Source organism: Ornithorhynchus anatinus, chromosome 20 (genome assembly GCF_004115215.2).
Source record: "Ornithorhynchus anatinus isolate Pmale09 chromosome 20, mOrnAna1.pri.v4, whole genome shotgun sequence".
Classification (NCBI taxonomy): domain Eukaryota; kingdom Metazoa; phylum Chordata; class Mammalia; order Monotremata; family Ornithorhynchidae; genus Ornithorhynchus; species Ornithorhynchus anatinus.
The window spans coordinates 17,861,770-17,884,478 of NC_041747.1; the positions used below are offsets into that span (position 1 = coordinate 17,861,770).

The 22,709-nt window shown below is 50.8% G+C and overlaps 1 protein-coding gene across 4 annotated transcripts in view; it reads left to right on the plus strand.

The window, feature by feature from the left end:
• Positions 1 to 22,709, plus strand: part of ARHGAP20 (Rho GTPase activating protein 20) — a 127,749-nt gene that overhangs the window by 74,189 nt on the left and 30,851 nt on the right. For 3 of the 4 annotated variants that reach the window (XM_029048034.2, XM_039914897.1, XM_029048035.2), the window contains exons 7-8: positions 6,935 to 7,012; positions 18,224 to 18,290. In XM_029048034.2, the coding sequence (XP_028903867.2) occupies positions 6,935 to 7,012; positions 18,224 to 18,290 (145 nt within the window). The remainder of the gene's footprint in view (positions 1 to 6,934; positions 7,013 to 18,223; positions 18,291 to 22,709) is intronic. The other variant, XM_029048040.2, reaches the window with a different exon arrangement.

Consider the following 22,709-nt stretch of genomic DNA (forward strand, 5'->3'; position numbering starts at 1 on the left):
ATGTTATCAGTAATAAATCTACGAGGACGAGATAGTCCGAATTCTTTTTATGACGCTGTGGTCTCCCTCTCTGTTCAGCAGCTGTTGATTTGAGGGAATGGTTTGATTTTAGGAGGAAAATATGCGGTGCTAAATAGTTCTAGCCTGGCCAAAAGCAAGAGGTATGCAAATGTACTGACCCACTTCTGGAGGCCAGATATCGGTGCTTGAGAGAGAGAACAGTGCTATGAAAATTCCAAGATCTCCTGGAGCAACAAACACAGAGCTTTCCGAAAATTGCCAGAACAGCTGGATACTTGCAGAACCTTTATGGGAGAACTCTCATCTGGGAGGGGAGATGTCCTCAGTTTCCAGTCTCTGACAGGCACCGTGGTCAGGAAAAGGCCGAGGCTGCGTATTCTGGGGAGGCGGGCGGAGAGAGGAACCGGGTTCCAATTCCCTGGGTTCTAATTCCGGCTTCGTCACTCGCCCGTTGCGTGACCTTGGGTGAGTCGCTTCATTTCTCTGGGCCTCAGTTTCCTCAACTCTAAAATGGGCGTTCATTACCTCCCGCTTAGACTGCAAGCCTCTTGGCGGGCAAGGACTCTGTTTGATTTGACTGACTTGCATCTACCTAAGTACTTAGAACGGTGCCTGTCACCTCGTCTGTAAAATGGGGATTTGAGACTGTGAGCCCCACAGGGGCCGGGGACTGCGTCCAACCCGATTTGCTTGGATCCGCTCGGCACGGTGCCTGGCACGTAGTAAGTGCTTAAGAAATACCGTTATCATTCTTCTTCTTCTTATTACTTAGTACGCGCTTAACATGCCAAAAAAAAAAATGAGTAGATCTCTACTCAGGGCATGGTCGGCGCCTTTTGGAGGGAATCTCCGCTCACAGATCAATCGGTAGTATTTATTGAGCGCTTACTGTGTGCAGAGCACTGTACTGAGCACTTTGGAGGGTTCAGTGCAGCAGAGTTGGTAGACATGCTCCCCGCCCAGCAGGAATTTACAGTCTGCAGGGGGAGATAGACATTAATATCAATAAATAAATTACAAATTTGTCCTTAAGTGGTGTTGGGCTGAGGGTGGGGTAAAACATAAGTGCTTCTTGGCTCTCTGTAATCTAACAGTAATAATAACAATAATGATAATGACATCTGGTGTACTACGTGTCTCTAGTCTATAAGATCCCCATGGACTCTACCGACCCTGTTGTATTGTACCCTCTCAAGTGCTCAGTACAGTGCTCTGCACACAGTAAGCGCTCAGTAAATACCACCGTTTGATTGATCTGCGAGCGGAGGCTACCTCCAGAAGGTGCCGACCACGCACTGACTAGAGATTGATCGATTGCCAAGCACTGTACTCTGTACTGAGCCCCGGAGTAGACACAGGTATCCGGGTCAGACGCAGGTGCCGACCCACGTGGGCCTTACAGTCTAATAATAATAACGGTGGCATTTGTTAAGCGCTTACTATGTGCAGAGCACTGTTCTAAGCGCTGGGGGGATACAAGGTAATCAGGATGTCCCACGTGGGGCTAACAGTCGTCATCCCCTTTTTACAGATGAGGTAACTGAGGCCCCGAGAAGTTAAGTGACTTGCCCGAAGTCACACAGCTGACAAGCGGTGGAGCCGGGAGTTGAACCCATGATCTCTGCCTCCAGCCCGTGCTCTTTCCACTGAGCCACGCTGCTTCTCTAGACAAGTGGTGGAGCCAGGATTAGAACCCACGTCCTCTGACTCCTAAGCCTACGCTCTTCTCCCCTAGGCCACCCAAGTAGGAGGGAGGACAGGTGTTGAATTCCCATTTTACAGATGAGGAAACTGAGGCTCGGGGAAGTTAAGCGACTAGGCCGCGCTCCCTCTGGGTTTTATCTCCTTCACTCCACAGACACCGCAGTCTCCAAGATCACCAGTGCCTTCCTCCTCGTCAGGTCTAATGGGCTCCTCTGTCGGAAGACCCTCCTCGACCCCTTGGCCACCTTTGACATTCGACCACTCTAACCTCCTGGAAACTCAAGCCAACCCTGATTTCAGCGACGTGGTTCGCTCCGATTTTCATCCTGCTCTCAAAAGGCACTCAATAGATACCATTAATATGCCTCCAGGTTGACTGCCGGTCTCCCCGGTCAGTCGGTAGTACGTTTCGAAGTCTTACGCCGCGGGGGGACCGCGTCGAGTGTTTGGGAGAATTCGAGAGAGTTGAATTCTCCGCGCATCTTTTGAGCCCTCGAGGAGTTCACAAGGGGGTGCGAGAGACACTCAAGTTCTGGTCGGAGGAGGCAGTAGGATATAAAAATACGCACGGATGTGCGCGGGGTTCAGAGGAGCGGCAGATACCCCAAGGCTTAGACGGTACCGATGCGGCAGTTTGGGGGCGAATAGGATGGAGAGATGACCGATCAATCAGGGAAGGCCTCGGGGAGGAGAGGTGACGTCAGAAGGGCCCGGATGATGCGGAGAGCAGTGGCCCGCTAGATGTGGAGAGAGAGAGTTCCGGGCAGAAAGGAAGGTGTGAGCGAGAGAGATGAGAAGGAGGCCAAGTGAGCGGGTTGCACGGTAAGAATAGTAATCATAATTATGGGATTCAACCGCTTCCTATGTGCCACGCACCGTACTAAGCACTGGGGTGGATGCAAGTAAATGGGGTTGGGACCCAGTCCCTGTCCCACCTGGGGTTCACAGCCTCAATCTCCATTTTACAGATGAGGCACAGTGAGGTGACTCGCCCAAGACCACCCAGCAGACAAGCGTGGCGGAGTCAGGAGCAGAACCCATGACCTCCTGCCTCCCAGGGCCGTGCTCTCTCCACTGTGCCATGCCACTGGCGTGTAAATGGGTGAGCTGTCACCTGAGGGGTGAGGAGCAAGGATAATTTAGTGAGGAAAGAGCTCACCGAAAGCCTCAAAGCCAATGGTCAGGAGATCCCGCTTGACGCGGGTCACCGTGCCAGGGTTTCGGGGAGTGGGAAGACGTGCCTGGGATAGTGTTTTAGAGTGAAGTGGGGAAGGGAGACGGGGAGAGATCGAGTGCGGGGAGGTCTGTGAGGAGGCTGAGGCTGTAACGGAATCGGCATACGGTGAGCGGTGCCACCCCCTCGGTGGCAGTTGGGATGGGGTGGAAGGGGTGGATTCTGGAGATGCTGTCGAGGGAGAACAAGGCAGGATTCAGTGACAGCTGAATATTGGAGATGTGAGGCCCGGAGGCGGGGAGGATGGTGGTATTGTCGACTGTGATGGGACAATTAGGAGGGGGAGAGGGTTCGGAAGGGAGGATGAGGAGTTCGGCTTTAATAATAATAATAATAATAATGATGTCGGTGTTTGTTAAGCGCTTACTATGTGCAGAGCACCGATCTGAGCTCTGGGGGAGATCGAGGGTAATCGGGTCGTCCCACGTGCGGCTCCCAGTTAATCCCCATTTTACAGATGAGGGGACTGAGGCACAGAGAAGTGAAGTGACTTGCCCACAGTCACACAGCTGACAAGTGGCAGAGGCGGGATTCGAACTCATGACCTCTGAACTCATGACCCCCTGACTCCCAAGCCCGTGCTCTTTCCACTGAGCCCCGCCGCTTCTCTGACCTGTTGCGCCCGGGATGTCAGCAGCACATCCGACTAGAGTTATCCTGAAGGCTGGAGGAAATGCGAGATGCAGACAGATTGCCCCTCCTACTTCGCCTCCCTTCCGTCCTTCTGCAGTCCAGCCCGCCCGCTTCACTCCCCTAGTGCTAACCTTCTCAGCGGGGCCTCCATCTCGCCCGTCGCGCCGCCGACCCCTGGCCCACGTCCCGCCTTTGGCCTGGCGCGGCCTCCCTCCTCAAATCCGCCAGGAAATGAGTCTCCCCCACTTCGGAGCCTGTCGGAGGCCCGTCTCCTCCGAGAGGCCTTCCCGGATGACCTTTCCTCATCTCCCACTCCCTTCTTCGTGGCCCTGATTTGCGCCCTGTGCTCTTCCCCTTTTCCAGCCCCACAGCACTGACGTACAGATCGGTAATTCCTTTATCTGTCTCGCTGTCTGTCTCCCCACCTCTAGACTCTAAGCTGGTTGTGGGCAGGGAATGTGTCTGTCTAGTGTCGTATCGTACTCTCCCGAGCACACAGTCAGCGCTCAACAAAGCTGATCGAATGAGTGAATAACAGAGTTTGGGCTGGAGAGGCAGATTTGGGAATCGCCCATACAGAAGCAGTAGCCGAAGCCGTGGAAGTGGGTGAACTATCTAAGGGAGCGACTGGAGATTGAGAAGAGAAGGGACCCCGAAACTGAGCCTTGAGGGACTCCCGCACTTAGCGGGGAGAAGGCCAAGCTCCGCCGTGTGACCTTGGGCCAGTCACTTAACCTCTCTGCGGCTCAGTTACCTCATCTGTAAAATGGGGATCGAGACCGCGAGCCCCACGTGGGACTGGGATTGTGTCCGACTCGATCTGCTCATATCCACCCAGCCCTCAGTACAGTGCCTGGCGCGTGGTAAACGCTTAACAAATACCAATGTCGTTATGATTGTTATTAGGGGAGAGCCCGGAAAAGAGACTGGAGAGGGAACACCAGCAAGGAGAGGACAGAGTCACAGAAACCTAGGTTAGATAGCGTTTCCAGGAGAAGGGGTGGCCCACGGGGTCAAAGCAGCCGAGCCGTTGAGGAGGATAAGGACGGGGTGGAGTCTGTTGGTTTTAGTCTGTTGGTTTTAGTGAGGAGAAGGTCGTTGGGGGCCGTGGAAAGAGCCGAGTGTTGCGAAAAAGTTGGATCGTTAAGGGTCGAGGAGCGAGCCGGAGGAGAGGAAGTGGAGACCGCAAGTATAAACGATCTTTCGGAGGAGCTTGGACAGGAATGGCCCGAGGGAAACTGGGCACTGGCTAGATGGTGCAGTGGGGAACCAGCAGTTAAAGATGGCGGTCGGGGAGAGAAGAAGAGTGGACGCGAGTATGTTTCCAAGGTGTGAAGGAATAACGTCAGAAATGTAGGGGGGTGGGGAGTGGGAAAACATCTCTTGCGAGGCAGCTGTGAAGGGTGAGAACTCGGATGACGGGGGAGGCGGAAACTGGGGAAGTGAGGAAGTGAACGGGGGCGAATCCGCCCGTCGTGGTTTAGATTTTGTCAGTTGACGAGTTCATCAGGAGCTAGAGGAGGGGAGGTGGGACCATTGGGTTTTTAAGGAAGGAGTTAAAGGTCTGGAAGATTTAATTAGGATAATGGGCGTGGGAGCTGGACTGGGTCTGAACTGATTATCTCGTATCTACCCCCAGCACTTGGGACAGGCGGTGCTTGGCACACGGTGAGCGCTTAACAAATTATTGTGAGTCAAGGAAGGGGGAGGGGTTGGTTTGCCGAGCAGAGGGAGGACAGAGTTAGAGCGGGTGTGGGTGGATTTTAATGTCTGTCTCTTCCTGTAGACTGCAAGCTCCCTCGTGGGAAGGGATCTTGTCTACCCATTTGTTTCTACTGTCGTTTTCCGGGCGCTCAGAACCGGCCTCTCCACCCAGTAAATGCCACTGATTTTGATTTGAGATGATGGAGATCAGTCTGGATTTCCGGGAAGCAGCGTGGCTCAGTGGAAAGAGCGCGGGCCTGGGAGGCAGAGGTCATGGGTTCTAATCCCGGCTCCGCCCCTCGTCAGCTGCGTGACTGTGGGCGAGCCACTTCACTTCTCTGGGCCTCAGTTCCCTCATCTGGAAAATGGGGATTAGGACGGGGAGCCCCACGTGGGACAACCCGATCGCCTTGTATCAGTGCTCGGCACACAGTAAGCGCTTAATAAATGCCATTATTATTTTTAAGAGTGGAGGAAGTGTACTGAGAGAAGGGAAGCGGGTTAGGGAGTTCGAGTTGTATGTGATGCCTGGGATAAGTGGAAGAAGTCAAGAGATTCGAGGTCTGTGTTTGGGGAGGGAACAGTTTAGCAGGGAGGGGCTGTGTTGGAGAGAAAGCGAGAAATAAGGTTAGAGAGTGGGATTTCCGAGTTGATGAAGTTAAGAGATTTCTCAGCATCTGTCCGGGCGGGTGAGTAGGCGAGGTAGGGGGGGAGCAGGAGAGTCGAAAGGTGAGTGGAGGCGTGAAGCTGGGAGGTCGTCGGAAATGGAAATGTCCCTACGGATGTTGATACCTTGAGGATTGGTGAGGGATGGAGAAGGAGTGACGTTAAGAGATGAAACCTCTATCAGCCGGTGGTATTTGAGTGCTTACTGTGCGAAGATCACTCTACTCGGTGCTTTGAGAGAGTTAATAATGTTGGTATTTGTTAAGCGCTTACCATGTTCTAAGCGCTGGGGTAGATCCAGGGTCATCGGGTCGTCCCACGTGAGGCTCACGGTTAATCCCCATTTTCCAGATGAGGTCACTGAGGCCCAGAGAAGTGAAGTGACTCGCCCACGGTCACACAGCTGACGAGTGGCAGAGCCGGGATTCGAACCCATGACCTCTGACTCCCAAGCCCGGGCTCCTTCCACTGAGCCACGCCGCTTCTCTAATTAAAAAGAGTTGGTAGATACGTTCCCTGCCCAGAAAGAGAGTCTAGAGCTTCTCTTCTACTTTTTTATTGAGATTTGTTCCCCCAGCGGTGCTTTTTCATGGTATTTGTTAAGTGCTTACTATGTGCCGGGCATTGTGTAAAGCACCGGGGTAGATCCAAGCTACTCAGGTTGGACCCGGTCCGGGTCCCACGTGGGACTCCCAGTCTTAATCCCCACTTTACAGATGAGGTGACCGAGGCACGGAGAAGTTGAGCGATTTGCCCAAGGTGACACAGCAGACAGACGGTGGAACCGGGATTAGAACCCAGATCCTGATTCCCAGCCCCGTGCTCTCTCCACTGGGCCACGTGGCTTCGCAAAGGAGTCTTAATGGTGAAGGCCTTACGGTGCTAAGAAGCTGCAAAAGATTTTTCATATTCATTTGCTTTTGAGATTCCTCTTTCTTACGGTCATTTTTCTCTTTTCTCTCCTTTCTACAGTCCAAGACAATAACCATAACTAACACAGACACAGCAAATGAGGTTATTGCAATGGCCTTGCAGCTGCTGGGGATAAATGTAAGTTATTAGTGGCTTTTTTTAAAAAAAAAAAAAGTCATCTTGATAGATGGTTTGTGACTGTTGAGTTTGTCTAGAATACATATAGTTACAGATGAATTTTATAATCTCTGTGAAATTGAAATGCAGTCGGGAAGCATTAATCGTGAACTTCACCGAGACGATTCATACGTGGAAAACCTCAGCGTCCTATGGACAGAAAGGTCTTCCTCCGCCACACGACGTGTAATATCGCTCCCATTCTGCAGGCAGGGAAACCGAACCGTAAAGGCGGTTGAGCAGTTTACGTTCAGAAGGCGACTTGGGAGTAAAATCCAAATGATCTAAAACCGGTGTGGTCCAGTGGAAAGAGCACGGGCCTGGGACTCAGAGGACCTGGTTTCTAATCCTGGCTCCACAGCTGTGCGACCTTGGGCAAATCGCTTAACTGCTCCGTGCCTCAGTTACCTCATCCGTAAAATGGGGGTTAAGACTGGGAGTCCCATGTGGGACGTGGACTGTGTCCAACCTGATTAGCTTTGACCTCCCCCAGTGCCTGGAACAGAATAAGTGCTTAACATATGCCATTAAAAACAAAAAGGTCGAAGGACCTGGGTTCCAATCTCAACACGGCCACTTGCCTGCTTTGTGTCCTCGGACGAGTCACCCCACTTCTCTGTGCCTCAGTTTCCGGTACTGTAATTCACTACCGAATTAAATCAGACGTGAAAGGCGAAGTGACATCTGGAAGATGACAGCCTCGCAACCTTTTCAATTTGTATTTGAACAGTTTGTGACTTAGGTCTCATTGGTGGACAGTGACAAAGAAAACCACAAGACACTGAAGAAAATATGTCCAAAATATGATTGACTTTAACAAGCCAATGTGATCTGAGATTAATTTTCTGATTAATCTCAGATGAATTCTTCTTTCATATCGGATCCTCTTGGACTAAATGACCTTTTTTTTCCAAAGAGAAAGAATCCAAAGCCGTTGAGTTCCAAATGAAGCCTGTTCAGGGTTACGCTATTCCAAGAAATATATTCTTCCCAAGGAATACTCACGGGCACTTCGTAAAACAAAGGGATTTATTTTCCTCTCTCCTCGGAGTGGAAGCTCCTCGCGGACAGAGGACGTGTCACTTCATTATTCTTTACTTTCGTTATTCTATACAGTGCGCCAAATGGATGCTCAGTACCTCTTCTCACCACAGCTGCAATTTGTCTTAAACACATAGGGAATTTCTTTTCATTCGATCGTATTTAATAATAATGTTGGTATTTCTTAAGCGCTTACTAGGTGCCGAGCACTGTTCTAAGCGCTGGGGGAGGTACAGGGTCATCAGGTTGTCCCACGTGGGGCTCACACACTTTTAATCCCCATTTTCCAGATGAGGGAACTGAGGCCCAGAGAAGTGAAGTGACTGGCCCACGGTCACACAGCCGGCAAGCGGCGGAGCCGGGAGTCGAACTCATGACCTCCGACTCCGAAGCCCAGGCTCTTTCCACTGAGCCACGCTGCTTCTCCACTTGTATTTATTGAGTGTCTGCTCATCGTCTGAGAAAGTACAGTACAACGATAAACAGTGACATTCCCTGCCCGCAGCGAATAAATAAAATTACAGATGCATAAAGTGCTGTGGGGGTGGGAGGTCGGGGGAGAGAAGAGGGAGCGAGTCAGGGCGACGCACGAGGGAGCGGAAGATGAGGAAAAGTAGGGCTTAGTCTAGGAAGGCCTCTTGGAGGAGATGGGCCTTCGATAAGGCTTTGATGGCGGGGAGAGTGGGATTTGAGGAGGGAGGGCGTTTCGGGCCGGGGACGGGATGGGGGCCGGGGGCTCGGCGGCGAGGCCGCGAGAGGGAGGCCCAGCGAGAAGGTTGGCACTGGAGGAGCGAAGTGTGCGGGCTGGGTTGTAGAAGGGGAGACGCGAGTTATTTTAACAACTGAGAGTCCCTGGAAGACCACAAGCAACGGCTCATTTCTGGCAGAGATACTGCACTGCCAGCTGCAAAAACGTAGGGAAATGACCTGCTCTAAGACCAGAGCAATGAAGGTGTCGATCCATCAGTGGTATTCATCGAACGCTTTCTGTGCGTAGAGCGCCGTAGAGTATAAGGGCGAAGCTTTAGGTTTCCCAAGCAGCCTCTCTGCCGGGAGCTCTTGAATGCACGGAAGTATATCCGGGGATTAGGTGAATTTCCCCTTCAGTGGAGTCTTCCTTGAGAAAGAAGGAAAATTATATGCCTACAGAGATTTTTTTCCCCCATTAAAATGGTCCTTAGTGCTTTTTTATGGTACTTGTTAAGCGTTTACTATGTACCGGGCTCTGTACTAAGTGCTGGGGTAGATATGAGCTGATCGGGTTGGACACGGTCCCTGTCCCACACGGGGTTCACGGTTTTAGTCCCCACTTTACAGATGAGATAACTGAGGCTCAGAGAAATTGTGACTTGGCCAAGGTCACACCGCAGACGAGGGGTGGAGGCGGGATTAGAGCCCAGGTCCTTCTGACTCCCAGGCCCGAGCTCTATCCATTAGGTCACACCGCTTCTCCTGCTTTTTATTTTAATTCTCATCATTTTAATAATAACGATGATAGTTAAGTGGCTGATTATGTGCCAGGCACTGTGCACAGAGAAGCAGAATGGCCTAGTGGAAAGATTATGGACCTGGGAGCCAGAGGACCCGAGTTCTGATCCCATTCTGCCACCTGTCTGCTGGGTGACCTTGGGCAAGTCGCTTAACTTCTCGGTGCCTCAGTCGCCTCATCTGTAAAATGGGGATCGAGGTTGTGGGCCCTATATAAGTCGGGGATCGTGTCCCCCCCCCGACTGTCTTGCGTCTGCCCCAGTACTCAGTTCAGCGGCTGGCACCTAGTGACAGATGCCATTCGAAACGAAAGAAAAAGACTCTCACGCTTTGAGATGATGCCAAAAAGTCGACCTCATTCCTTGACGGATTTTGGCGGACTCGAATCGAAATTACAATCCATTTCAATTGGACATTAGATAATGACAGATCTTTTGTCTGTTAGTATGGGGTGTTTATAGCCTGTGAAAAATAGCACTTGAAAAGTTAAGTATTTAGACATGTACACATAACCATTTAATTCCAGATCTTTAATTTTCTGCGTGCATTTTCTATTGCTATTTGGTCGTGTTTCCATATTCGTTTTATTTTTATCGCCGTTGTAATATACTCCCATTCTTTTGAATAATTTTTTGGATCCTGAGAAAGAATTAATGCCCTGGAAATAATCTCTTATAGGAAGTGTGCTTCGTTTAACATTCGTTCGCTGAACCGTATCTTGCACGCTAACTGTGGTAGAGCAGTATTTTGGCCATATTACATTTTCTGTGTGTTCTGTATTACCGAACTCCATGAAGAGCAGTTTTTTCCTGTTCCTGATAATGCGATTCTGAAATAAGCTTTGCCTCTGTCGCTCGATTTCGGCACCTCTCGTGACGTTTGAGATATGGGGGGGGCCGAAGGAGCCGAAATAAAATACTTTTTGGAACTCTGAGGAACGGATCAGAAATCAAGATTCTAATAATAAAACAATGATGGCACTGATTAAGTACTTACTATTTGCTAAGCAAGACTCAGGTTTCTCAAAATGGAACTCAGTCCCTGCCTACTGGGGTTGCACAGTCCATCTGATCCTACATTAACAGATGAGGAAACTGAGGCCCAGAGAGATGGAGTGATTTGCCCGAGGTCACCTAGCGGGAAACTTCTAGAATTAGAATCTGGGTCTTCTGGCCCTGTTCTCTTTCCACTAGGCCATACTGCCTCCTTATCTAAATGAGCGGGAACTCGGTCAGTAAGAAATCGTGTGTGGGCAACAGTCCGATGGAGCCCATTACTCCGGTTTAAGATCTTCTGGGAGCAGATACAGGCCGACACCTGCAAACCATCAGGGTAATCGATGCCAGAAAAACAGTGGGGCCCTAACCCAAAAGAGCCGTCTCCGGATCCTACCGCTCTTTAACTTACTACTGCCTTCCCTTCCTGTTCCCATTCCTCTGCCATCACTTCCTCCCCTCCAACTCTCTCCTCGATCCACTTCCATCGCGTTTTCACCCTCTTCACCGCGCCGAGGAAGAACGCGTCTCCAGTGACCTGTTCTTTGCCGAGTATGGTGGGGTCTATCTACCCTGTCCTATTGGTCTTGACTTCTCAAACGTAATAATAACGTTGGTATCTGTTAAGCGCTTACTATGTGCCGAGCACCGTTTTAAGCGCCGGGGGAGATACAGGATCATCGGGTCGTCCCACGCGAGGCTCACAGTTAATCCCCATTTTACAGGTGGGGAACTGAGGCACAGAGAAGTGAAGTGACTGGCCCGCAGTCACACAGCTGCCAAGTGGCAGAGCCGGGATTTGAACCCGTGCCCTCTGACTCCCAAGCCCGGGCTCTTTCCACTGAGCCGCGCTGCTTCTCTAAGCGGGTTCGCCACTGCGGACTTCTCCCTTCTCCTGGACGCCCTCTCTGACTGTGGTTTTGCTTCCTTTTGTTAAATTGTATTTGTCAAGTGCTTAGTGTGTGCTAGGCACTGTACTAATTGCTGGGGAAGACGCAAGATAATCAGGATGAACAAAGCCCACGATCCTCATGGGGTTCGCAGCTTTAATCCCCATTTCGTAGGCGAGGTAACAGAGAAGTGAAGTGATTTACCCAGGGTCACACCGCAGACAAGTGGCGGAGTGGGATTAGAACCCAGGTCCTCCGACTCCCCGGCCCGCGCTCTTTCCACTAGGCCACGCTACATTTCACTAACCTCTCTGACATCTTCTTAACAGTCTCATTCACGGGCTCCCTTTCCACCTCTCATCCTCTCATTGTAGGTGTCCCACGTGGTTCTGTTTTGGGTCATGAGTTCTAATCCCGGCCCCACCACCTGTCTGCTGTGTGACCTCGGGCAAGTCTCTTAACCTCTCTGTGCCTGGGTTACCTCATCTGTAAAATGGGGATTAAGGCTGTGGGCCCCACGTGGGACAATGACTCTGTCCAACCCGATTTGTTTGTTTCCACCCCGACGCTTAGCACGGTACCCGGCACACAGTAGACACTTAACAAATGCCATAATTATTATTACATTCTGCTCGCTCTTGGGGGAGGTCATCCAGTATATCTGTAATGTATTTATATTTCTTCACATTAACGTCCGTCTCCCGCTCTAGGCTGTAAGTTCACTGTGGGCGGGAAGTGTGTCTGTTAATTGTCGTGTTTTTCCCAAGCGCTTAGTACAGTGCTCTGCACCCAGTAAGCACTCAATAAATAATATGATTGAATGAATCCACTCACAGGGCCTCAGCTACCGTCTCTTTACCGATGGCTCCCAAATCCAACCCCAACCTCTGTCCCGCTTGATAATAATAATGTTGGTGTTTGTTAAGCGCTTACTATGTGCCGAGCACTGTTCTAAGCGCTGGGGTAGACGCAGGGGAATCAGGTTGTCCCACGTGGGGCTCACAGTCTTCATCCCCATTTTACAGATGAGGTGACTGAGGCACCGAGAAGTTAAGTGACTTGCCCAAAGTCGAGCCGGGATTTGAACCCATGACCTCTGACTCCAAAGCCCATGCTCTTTCCACTGAGCCACGCTGCTCACGCTACTTCTAGTTTCCAGGACCGGCCTCTCCTGGACCTCACTCTTCTCATCGCTCAGAGGAACTCCTCGCCTTCCCTCCCAAACCCACCTTCGTATGATATTTGTTAAGTGCTAATTGTGTGTCAAACCCTGTTCTAAGCGCTGAGGTAGAAGCAAGTTAATGAGGTCGGCCGCCCTCCCCGTCCCTCGTGGCGCTCACAGTCCCAAGTAGGAGAGACAGCGGGAGAACAGAGAAGTCAAGTGACTTGTCCAAGGTCACAAAGCAAGCGTTCGGCAAAACCGGGATCGCAACCCGTTAGGAAGGTCGATGCTCTTTCCACATGTTGATTCTTGTGCGGTTCTCCCAAGCGAACAACATCTCGCTTTGCCCACATCTACTCACGCCTGGATTCTCCCTCCCTGATCCAATCTGTCGGACACAACTCTCCCAACATTCAAGTCCCTCTTGAAACGCTGCCTTCTCCAAGGACCTTTCCCCGGTTAATATTCCCACCCTCCCGGTTGATGTCATCCCAGTAGCCTTTTGGCTCTAAAAACGTCGCCAAATTCCGCTGCCTAGGCATTAGTCCGTTCACCGATTTGTGGCTAGGCCGAAGGATGGGAAACAGAATCCAAAAGGCCAGCATTTCTCCGGGCAGGCCACGAAACATTGTGCAACAGCTGAACGTCGAGTCCAGCTGGGTCTGGGACTGTGAAATCTGGACGACTCTAATTCTTTGGAAGACAAAAGCCTCTTAACCCCGTTTTTTCTCTTTTGGGTATCTGTCAAGGGCTTACTGTGTGCTAGGCGCCGTACCGAGAGCCGGAATAGAAAAAAACGATAATCAGGTTGGACACGGTCTCCCGCACGTGACTCGGTGCCTTCATCCCCATTTTACCGATGGGGTAACCGAGGCACAGAGAAGTCAAGTGACTTCTCCGAGGTCACACAGCAGACGAGCGGCAGAGCCGGAATTGGAACCCAGGTCCCGACTCCCAGGCCCGTGATCTATTCACTGGGCCGTGCTGCTTTTGCGAGGGCAGTTAGATGCTCAGGTGCCAAGTAATACTTTGTTCGGAGTACGTTTCTCGTAACACGCTTGAAAAAAATTATTTTTCTTGCACATCAACCCTCTCCCCTCGGCACGGCAGGATGGGACAAGCTATTCCGTTGAGAACCGAGGAACGTGAGGTTCAAAATCTAAATTCCATAGTCTGTGCTATTCGTTAAGCTCCACCTAGGTGCCAAGCCTGTAAACCGAGGGCCGAGTTCGATGCAAAATGATCAGGTTGGACGCAATCCCTGGCTCTCCTTGGGCTCACAGTCGAAGGAGGAGGGAGACCGGGTCCGTGGCCTCCGTTTTGCAGAAGAGGAAACTGAGGAGTAAAGAAATGGACCCACTTGCCCAAGGCCGCACGGCAGGCTGGACGCGTTCGGCTCACCGGCTCTGAAGTAACGCTCAAGGGAACCGTGGAGTGACGTGGGAGGAGAGCGGATGCTCCTCAAAGAGTTGCCGTACGGTGAACTGAAAGAGGGCACGTGAAAGCCGGAAATAATACTGATAATACTGAGGGTAATAGTATTTATTAAGTGCTTACTGTGCGCCGAGCACTCTACTCTCCTTCTAGACTCTATAGTCGCAGTAGGCCGGGAACCTGTCGGTCGGCTCCGTTGTCCTCCCCCGGGAACTGACCGCAGCGCTCTGCACGTAGTAAGCACTTAATAAATACCGCTGATGATTGGTGATGATGTTGATGATGATGGGAGAGGGGACAGAGGTGGGAATCGGAGTCAGTTGGCGGCCCACGGGAGGCTAAAAAAGAAAAGAGGTAGAGGAGACCGGCGACGGATCCCGACCTGCCAACGACGTGGCGTGGGTTGTTGGCGTCCTGGCGAAAAATTCAGTCACGCTCGTAATCGCGGTATTTGTTAAGTGTTGAAAATGTGGCAAGAGCTGTACCGAGCACCGGAGGAGATCAGCTACCGCAGTCTGGTAGGAGGGAGAACGGGTGTTGAATCCCCTTTTTGCAGAAGAGGGAACTGAGGCACAGAGAGGTCAAGCGACGTGCCCAAGATCGCACAGCAGGTAAGCGACGGAGCCGAGATTAGAACCCATTTCTTCTGATTCCCGGGCCAGTGCTCTTTTCCACTTAGCCCATGCGGCTTCTCCCGTCAGATATTAATTCGCCCTTTAAGTAAGGTCAGCTTCGAAAATGAAGGGTGGCTTGTTATCATTATCAAGTGCCATCGAGTCGTGTGTGATTCATAGCGAGAAGCCATGTGGCTCGGTGGAAAGAGCCCAGGCTTGGGAGTCAGAGGTCATGGGTTCGAATCCGGCTCCTCCACTTATCAGCTGAGTGACTTCGGGCGAGTCACTTGACTTCTCCGGGCCTCAGTCACCTCATCTGTAAAATGGGAATGAAGACCGGGAGCCCTACGTGGGACAACCCGATGACCTCGTATCTCCCCCAGCGCTCAGAACAGTGCTTGGCACATAGTAAGGGCTTAATGATAATGTTGGTATTTGTTAAGCGCTTACTACGTGCAGAGCACTGTTCTGAGCTCTGGGGGAGATACAGGGTCATCGGGTTGTCCCACGTGAGGCTCACGGTCTTCATCCCCATTTTCCAGATGAGGTCACTGAGGCCCAGAGAAGCGAAGTGACTTGCCCACGGTCACACAGCTGACAAGTGGCAGAGCCGGGATTCGAACCGCTTAACAAACACCAACATTATTATTATTATTATTGTTGCGACTCTATGGGTATATTTTCTCCCGAGCATCCTGTCTTCTGCCATAATCCGCAACCTTTCTAACCTTACTTCCGTTATAGCTGTTTCGGTCTCTATCCATCTAGCTGCCGGTCCGCCTCTTCCACGTTTTCCCTGGAATTTTCCAAGCTTTAGTGTCTCCTCCAGAAAATGAGTCCTTCTGATTACGTGTCCAAAATGCGCTAATCTGAGTCAAGTCAGTTGGCCTTCCAGAGGTCACTTCGGCTTAATTTGCTCCAAAATCCATTTGTTTGCTTTTCGAAAGTCCATGGTATTGCAAAAGCCTTCTCCAGCACAACATTTCAAAAGAATCAATGCTCTTTCTATCCTGTTTTTTTTCCTCTGTCCAGCTTTCGGATCCATACGCGGTCACTGGAAACTCCGTAGAATTGACAGTTTGTATTTTTGTGGCGATGGTTACATCGGCGCATTTCGTGACTTTTTCCGGACCCTTCGTAGCAAGTCTTCCTAACGTTAATCTTCGGGGTATTTCTTGACTACTAGTTCCTTTATTATTGACTATCCATCCCAGGAGAGAAAAACTGTCCACTATCTCAATCTCTCCATCCGCTACAGACGTATCTGAACTTCCAGTTGTCATGATCTTCGTTTTCTCGACGTTCAAATGTAGGCCCATCTTTTTGCCCTGTCCTTTAACTTTTATTAATGAGCCCTTCGAATCTTCTTCGCTTTCTGCAGGTAGGGCATTATCGTCAGCATAACGAAGGTTGTTTATATTTCTTCCTCCTATCTTTACTCCCTGTTCATCTTCACCCAGTCCAGTTTCTCTCATTATGTATTCGGCATAAAGGGACGAACGGGTGAGGCGATAAGATACGTCCTTGTCTTACACCCTTACTAATGAGAAACCCATCTGTTTCTCCATATTCTGTTTTTATCGTAGCCTCCCCTTCGGCTTAGAGGTTCTTCATCTTTCTCCTCATCTACGTACATCATAGGCATCTATACATAAATATCATTTATTGCTCTAAGAACACTCCTTAGTCATTCACTTTCCATGTTTCCATACTTTGGCCATTACCAGTTCTATATTTATTCTTCCTCATGTTACCGCCCATTGTAAATAACTTGTGCTTGTCTTTCCCTGTGATTGGATTGTAATCTCCTTGAAGGCAGGGACCGTGTCTTGGTGGAAAGAGCATGACCCTGGGAGTCAGAAGACCTAGGTTCTAATCCTGGCTCTGTCCCTCGCCTGCTAAGTGACCTTGGGAAAGTCATTTAACTTCTCTGGGTCTCGGTTTCCTCCGTATGTAAAATGGGCACTGAATACCTGTTGTCCTTCCTACTTAGACTGCGAGCCCCATGTGGGACAGAGAGTGTACACGTGACCTAATCAATCTCCCCCTCTAGACTGTAAGCTCGTTGTGGGTCGGAAATGTGACCGTTTATTGTTCTACCCCCTCCCAAGTGAGTAGTACAGTACTGTCTCTGCACACAGTAACCATTCACTAAATACGATTGACCGACTAGTATTTATTGAGTGTTTGCTGCGTGCAGAGCACTGCACTAAGCATTGGAGAGCGTACAGTGCGATCAAGTTGGAAGATACAATTCCCGCCCGCAGTTCTCTGCCCATAATAATCACTCAGGTGCGATGGGTCGCTTGCTAGAGGAGCAGCGGGGCTCAGTGGAAAGAGCCTGGGCGTGGGAGCCAGAGGTCATGGGTTCGAATCCCGGCTCTGCCACCTGTCAGCCCACTTCACTTCACTGTGCCTCAGTTCCCTCATCTGGAAAATGGGGATTAAACCGTGAGCCTCATGTGGGACGACCTGATTACCCTGAATCTCTCCCAGCGCTTAGAACGGTGCTCTGCACATAGTAGGCTCTCTACAAGTACCAACATTATTAGGGAAGCAGCGTGGCTCAGGGGAAAGAGCCTGGGCTTCGGAGTCAGGGGTCACGGGTTCGACTCCAGGCTCTGCCACTTGTCGGCTGTGTGACTGTGGGCGAGTCACTTCACTTCTCTGGGCCTCAGTGACCTCATCCGTAAAATGGGGATTAACTGGGAGCCTCACGTGGCACGACCTGATGCCCCTGTATCTACCCCCGCGCTTAGAACAGTGCTCGGCACATAGTAAGCGCTTAACAGATACCAACATTATTATCTCTTGATAGGTCAGCTCCCCAAAACCCATCTTCCTTAACTACCACAGTAAGTGAAGTCAAAAAATAATCTGGGGGGACTCCCAGTTCCCCCGTAACTGGTGGAGAAAGTCCCAGCTTAGGTGTCTTGTATAGTTCTGGCTTTTCAATCGGGAAAATAGAGATTGTGAGTAGAGATCCTCCTCTCAAGATCGCACCCGGAGAGATTCCGGTACTCTACCGGTCTCGGCTACGGGAGGGAGAGTCAAGCAGAGGCCTACCCATTGCGTTCCTGGTTTGGACGGTGGCTAGCCAGTGGCAGGCCGTCTGCTACAGGTCCGAACTCACCTGTGCTGGGCAACAGCAGCTTGGGAGAGAGTCGAGGGCGGAAACTCGGGTTTACTGCGTGGAAGAAGGCGATGGTAAACTTACTTCTGTATTTTTACCGAGAAAACTCTATCATTAAACTACCAGAACGATTGCGGTCGGGGAACGGGGCCTTCTGGGAGAGACGCGTCCACGGAGTCGCTACGGGTCGGAGACGACTCGACAGCATAAGACGAGACAGGAGTAGAGATTCCTTTCTTAGAAGTCCAGGCCTGTGCATGCTATGAGCTTCTGTCCTCATCCACAGTGACACCATTCGCTCCAGTGCCGTTTTTAAACTCCCCGCCGAGGGCCGAAAGGGTCCCGTCCCTTTGGTAAGTCTAAGATGCGGAATATGGAAACTGCATTGTAACTCCTCGTCCGTTTGCTTTCGCAGGGCTCTGAGAAAGACTACCAATTGTGGGTCAATTCTGGAAAAGAAGAAGCTCCTTATCCCCTCATTGGTAAGTGCCTTCAAAAAACGGAAGAGCGAATTATCGTTTAAATCGTTACCTTGAAAGAACCCTCAGATGCGGGCAGGCATAATGGGCGTAGCGTGTTTTACGTCTTCTTGTATTTGGCTTTTTTCGGCTTGCTGGTCTATCCATCAATCCTATTTATTGAGCGCTTACATAATCTAGGGGAAAGAGCACAGGCCTGGGAGCCAGAGGCCCCGGGTTCTAATCCTGCCTCCACCACTTGCGTGCTGCGTTACCTTGTTCAAGTCATTCGATTTCTCCGTGCTTCAGTGCCCTCGTGTATAAAATGGGGATTAAACACCTATTCTCCATCCTGCTTCAACTGTGAGCCTCGTGTAGGACGGCGTGGGGTAGTGGGTAGAGCACGGGTCTGGGAGTCAGAAGGTCATGGATTCTAATCCTGGCTTCCCCACTTGTTGCTGTGTGACCCTGGGCAAGTCACTTCACCTCTCCGTGCCTCAGTTAACTCATCTGTAAAATGGGGATCGAGCCGGTGAGCCCCACGTGGGGCAGGGACTGCGGTCAACACAATTTACGCGTATTCACCCCGGGGCTTAGGACAGTGCCTGGCCCGTAGGAAGCACTTAACCAATACCGCAATTATTATTATTATCATTAATATTATTAGGACCGGTACCGCATCCCACCTGATGGTGTTGTCTCTACCTCGACACCTAACGCAGTGCTCGGCACATAGTAGGTCTTAACAGATGCCACCGTTTCAACAGGAGACAGTTAGTAGACGTGATCCCTGTCTCCGTGGAACTTTCAATCCAGTAGGAGCGAGAGATTCTGAAATAATTTACCGATTGGAGAAAGGAGAAGAACTCGATATGTGCATGAGTTAATGCTTAAATAGTAGGAGATCTACGTTGGCGTATACGCAAGCGCTATTGACGGTCGAGTAACTGAATGGATGGTTTTCTTGACGGTATTTGTTAAGCGCTTACTATGTGCCAAGCACCGAACTAAGTACCGGGGTAGATAAGATGATAATCGGGCGGGACGGGGACGGTCCCACGTGGGGCTCACAGTTTAAAGAGGAGGGACAACGGTTATTAAATCTCCAGGCTACAGGTGAGGGAACTGAGGCTCAGAGGAGTTCAGTGGCCTGCCCAAGGACACAGAGCAGGCAAGTGGCGGAGCCGGGATTAAAACCCAGATGCTCTACCTCCCAGGCCCGCGCTCTTCTACTAGGCCCCGCTTGCCCATCCTTGTGAGGTGCAGAGGTGCTCACGTGACAGTTGTAGGGGAATATATAACCTGGGGGGAAAGATCAATCGATTGGGAAGGCTCCTCGGAGAAGACGGGATTTCCGAAGGGCTTCGAAGATGGAGAGGACTGCGATCTGTCAGGTTGGAAGAGAGAGAGAGAGATGCAGGCCGGCAGAAAAGCATAAGCAGGAGGTTGAAGGCGAGAGAAGAGAACCCAGCACGGTGAGTAGGTTGGGTTGAGGGGAATTACGAGGACGAGCTGGCGGGCGCTGGGACGAGAGAGAGGGGGTGAGTAAAAGCGAGGGAGCCGATGGAACGATATGCCTTTTTTTCTGCTCTTTGGCTGTAGGTTGTTGAATTTTAAGGCTGTAATTTCGGGGTTCAAGAACATGCTTTGGTTTTTCAGCGTGCGTGGCATTTACCTCGCAGCGGGAGAAGCAGCGTGGCTCAGTGGAAAGAGCCTGGGCTTCAAAGTCAGAGGTCATGGGTTCGATTCCCGGCTCTGCCACTTGTCAGCGGTGTGACTGGGGGCGAGTCACTAAACTTCTCTGTGCCTCAGTGACCTCATCTGTAAAATGGGGATGAACTGGGAGCCTCACGCGGGACGACCCGATTCCCCTGTATCTCCCCCAGCGCTTAGAACAGTGCTCTGCACATAGTAGGCGCTTAACAAATACCAACATTATTACCTCGGTTCAGACACCACTTTTCCTTCCTCGTTAATCCTTGAAGGATTGACTAGGGGGAGAGAAACTCATTTCAACAACCATTTCTTCTCTATTTACCTAATACTAGTGGACCCGTCTCTACCCTCTTGGCACAAGGTGTCTTTTTGCCAAATAGGATGTGAAAGATTAAGTGTTTGCTAATGAACGATTTACATGTGTACCCCTGAAAAGCACAGCATTTTATTACTGGTGCGTATTCACAATGCTGTTTGATCGAGTAACTGTAATATGGTTTTCTAAAGTTACTTGTTTATTTGGGGGGAATGAATTAATGCACCACGCAGCCGTTCCTATGGGACACTATAGTCATTTAGCATCCGGTGACTTAACACGCTATTTTCGTGTAACCAGTAAGAGTTTCCACCGGAGAGACTGTAATTTGCCATCAGCTGGGAGGCAATGTGAGCTAATGGAAAGACTGTTGCTTTGTTGTGGGCAGGGAACATGTCTACCAATTCTTTTGTCCTCTCCTGAGTGCTTAGTACAGTCCTCTACGCCCAGTACGCACTCGACAAATTCGATTGATTGGTCAACTGACGGAAAGTGTCGTGACAGCTGGGCCGTCGTTCTGCTGGGTGGGCTTGGGGAAGGTCCTCAACCTCTCCACGTCTTCATTTGCATCTGTCAGGCACGAGCCTGGGAGTCGGAAGGTCATGAGTTCTTATCCTGGCTCCGCCACTTGTCCGCTGCGGGACCTTGGGCATGTCGCTTCACTTCTCTGGGCCTCAGTTCCCTCATCTGCAAAATGGGGATTGAGACTGTGAGCCCCCCGTGGGACAACATGATTTGCTTGAATCCACTCCAGCGCTTAGTAGAGTCAGAGGTCGTGGGTTCGACTCCCAGCTCGGCCACTTGTCAGCTGTGTGACTGCGGGCAAGTCACTTAACTTCTCTGGGCCTCAGTTCCCTCATCTGTAAAACGGGGATGAAGACTGAGCCTCACGTGGGACAACCTGATTCCCCTCTATCTCCCCCAGCGCTTAGAACAGTGCTCTGCACATAGCGAGCGCTTAACAAATACCAACATTATTATTATTATTATTATTACAGTGCCTGGCACGTAGTAAGTGCTTAGCAAATGCCAGAATTATTATTATCATTACTTGCCTCTTCCTATCTCACAGAGATGTGGTGAGGATAAAATTAACGTTAAATTATTTAGGGAAAAAAAAATGCTTTACAAATGAAAGATGTCACTGCCTTCTTAAAGTGGTTTTTGCTCATAGTTTTCTTCTTTCCCACTTGGTAGAACCCTAACGCAACGTGGATTTTTGCCTTTGAGACCTTCTCTGTTCCCATTTTGCTCTAAAGTCAATTCTGTTATGGGCACAATTCTCAGAGTTGGGTGAATTGATCTTTGGCGAGTGGCTGGCTGTTTCTTTCCCGGGAGAGCAGGCTACTGCCATCCATGTGGGAAGGATGGTTGGAAGAGGGATTCTAGCAGGTTTGGATTCGTTGAGGAAAACAAAATCTCTGAGCGCAATATACACTTTGACGTGAAAAGGCATTCCCGCTTGCTTCTCCTGAAGCTGAGCCGGCATTTCGTCCGGACCCGCCACGCTCCCCTAACTGGCTTGTGGGGAGGAAACCAACTGGGGAAGCCCTGCCTGGAGTTTATTTGGATGGGAGTTGGGGGCTGTTGGTTAGCCGGATTCCTTTGTCCTGGGCAACGAAAGTGAACTAGGAGACCCATGGCCTGCCCGAGTCCCAGTTTCTCCAAGATTTATAAAAACAAATGTAACACATCTGGAAACCTGCACTCTCCATTCACTCGCTCTCTCCCTCCTTGCCTCCCTCCCTCCCTCATCTGTTTCTCGCTAGGTAATTTTCAGGATCGGGCCTCTTCGCCTGTTGCTCGATCACCACCAAATCTCGGCTTTCTAGACCATTAGAGTTTCCAGCTCCCACGGGACTTGTGGCGGGGGGGGGGGGGGGGGGGGTCTGAGGTTCCTAACGTCTCTAAAGTCAGAAGCCTTTAGTCGCGTGGTATCCAGTGTGATCGACTGGGGGTTTAGCCTCCTGGCCAGGCCTCTGGTGGTCTGCTTCGCCCGCCGGTTCAGACTGGTCAGAGCCGAGGGGCACCTGATGACTCGGTCACCTCCAGTCGCCCTCCCCAGTCTCTCCGTGAGGCTGAGGAGACTCGCCGACCGTCACGGTGACCCTTAAGCGTTAGTCTCCGGAGGTCGGCGTTTAACGGGTCCCCCTTCTTAGAGAAACGTGGAGCCAAACTAGATCTGTAAGCTCATCAAACGCACCCGAGAGCGTGAGCGTTGAAGACCAAAGCCTTGTTCTACCTTAATGAGAAGCGGTGTGCCTGGTGGACAGAGTGCGGGCCTGGGAGTCGGAAGGACCCGGGCTCTAATCCCAGCTCCGACCCTTGTCTGCCGCGTGACCTTAGGCAAGCCACTCTACTTCTCCGGGCCTCGGTTCCCTCATCTGTAAAATGGGGGTTAAGACCACGAG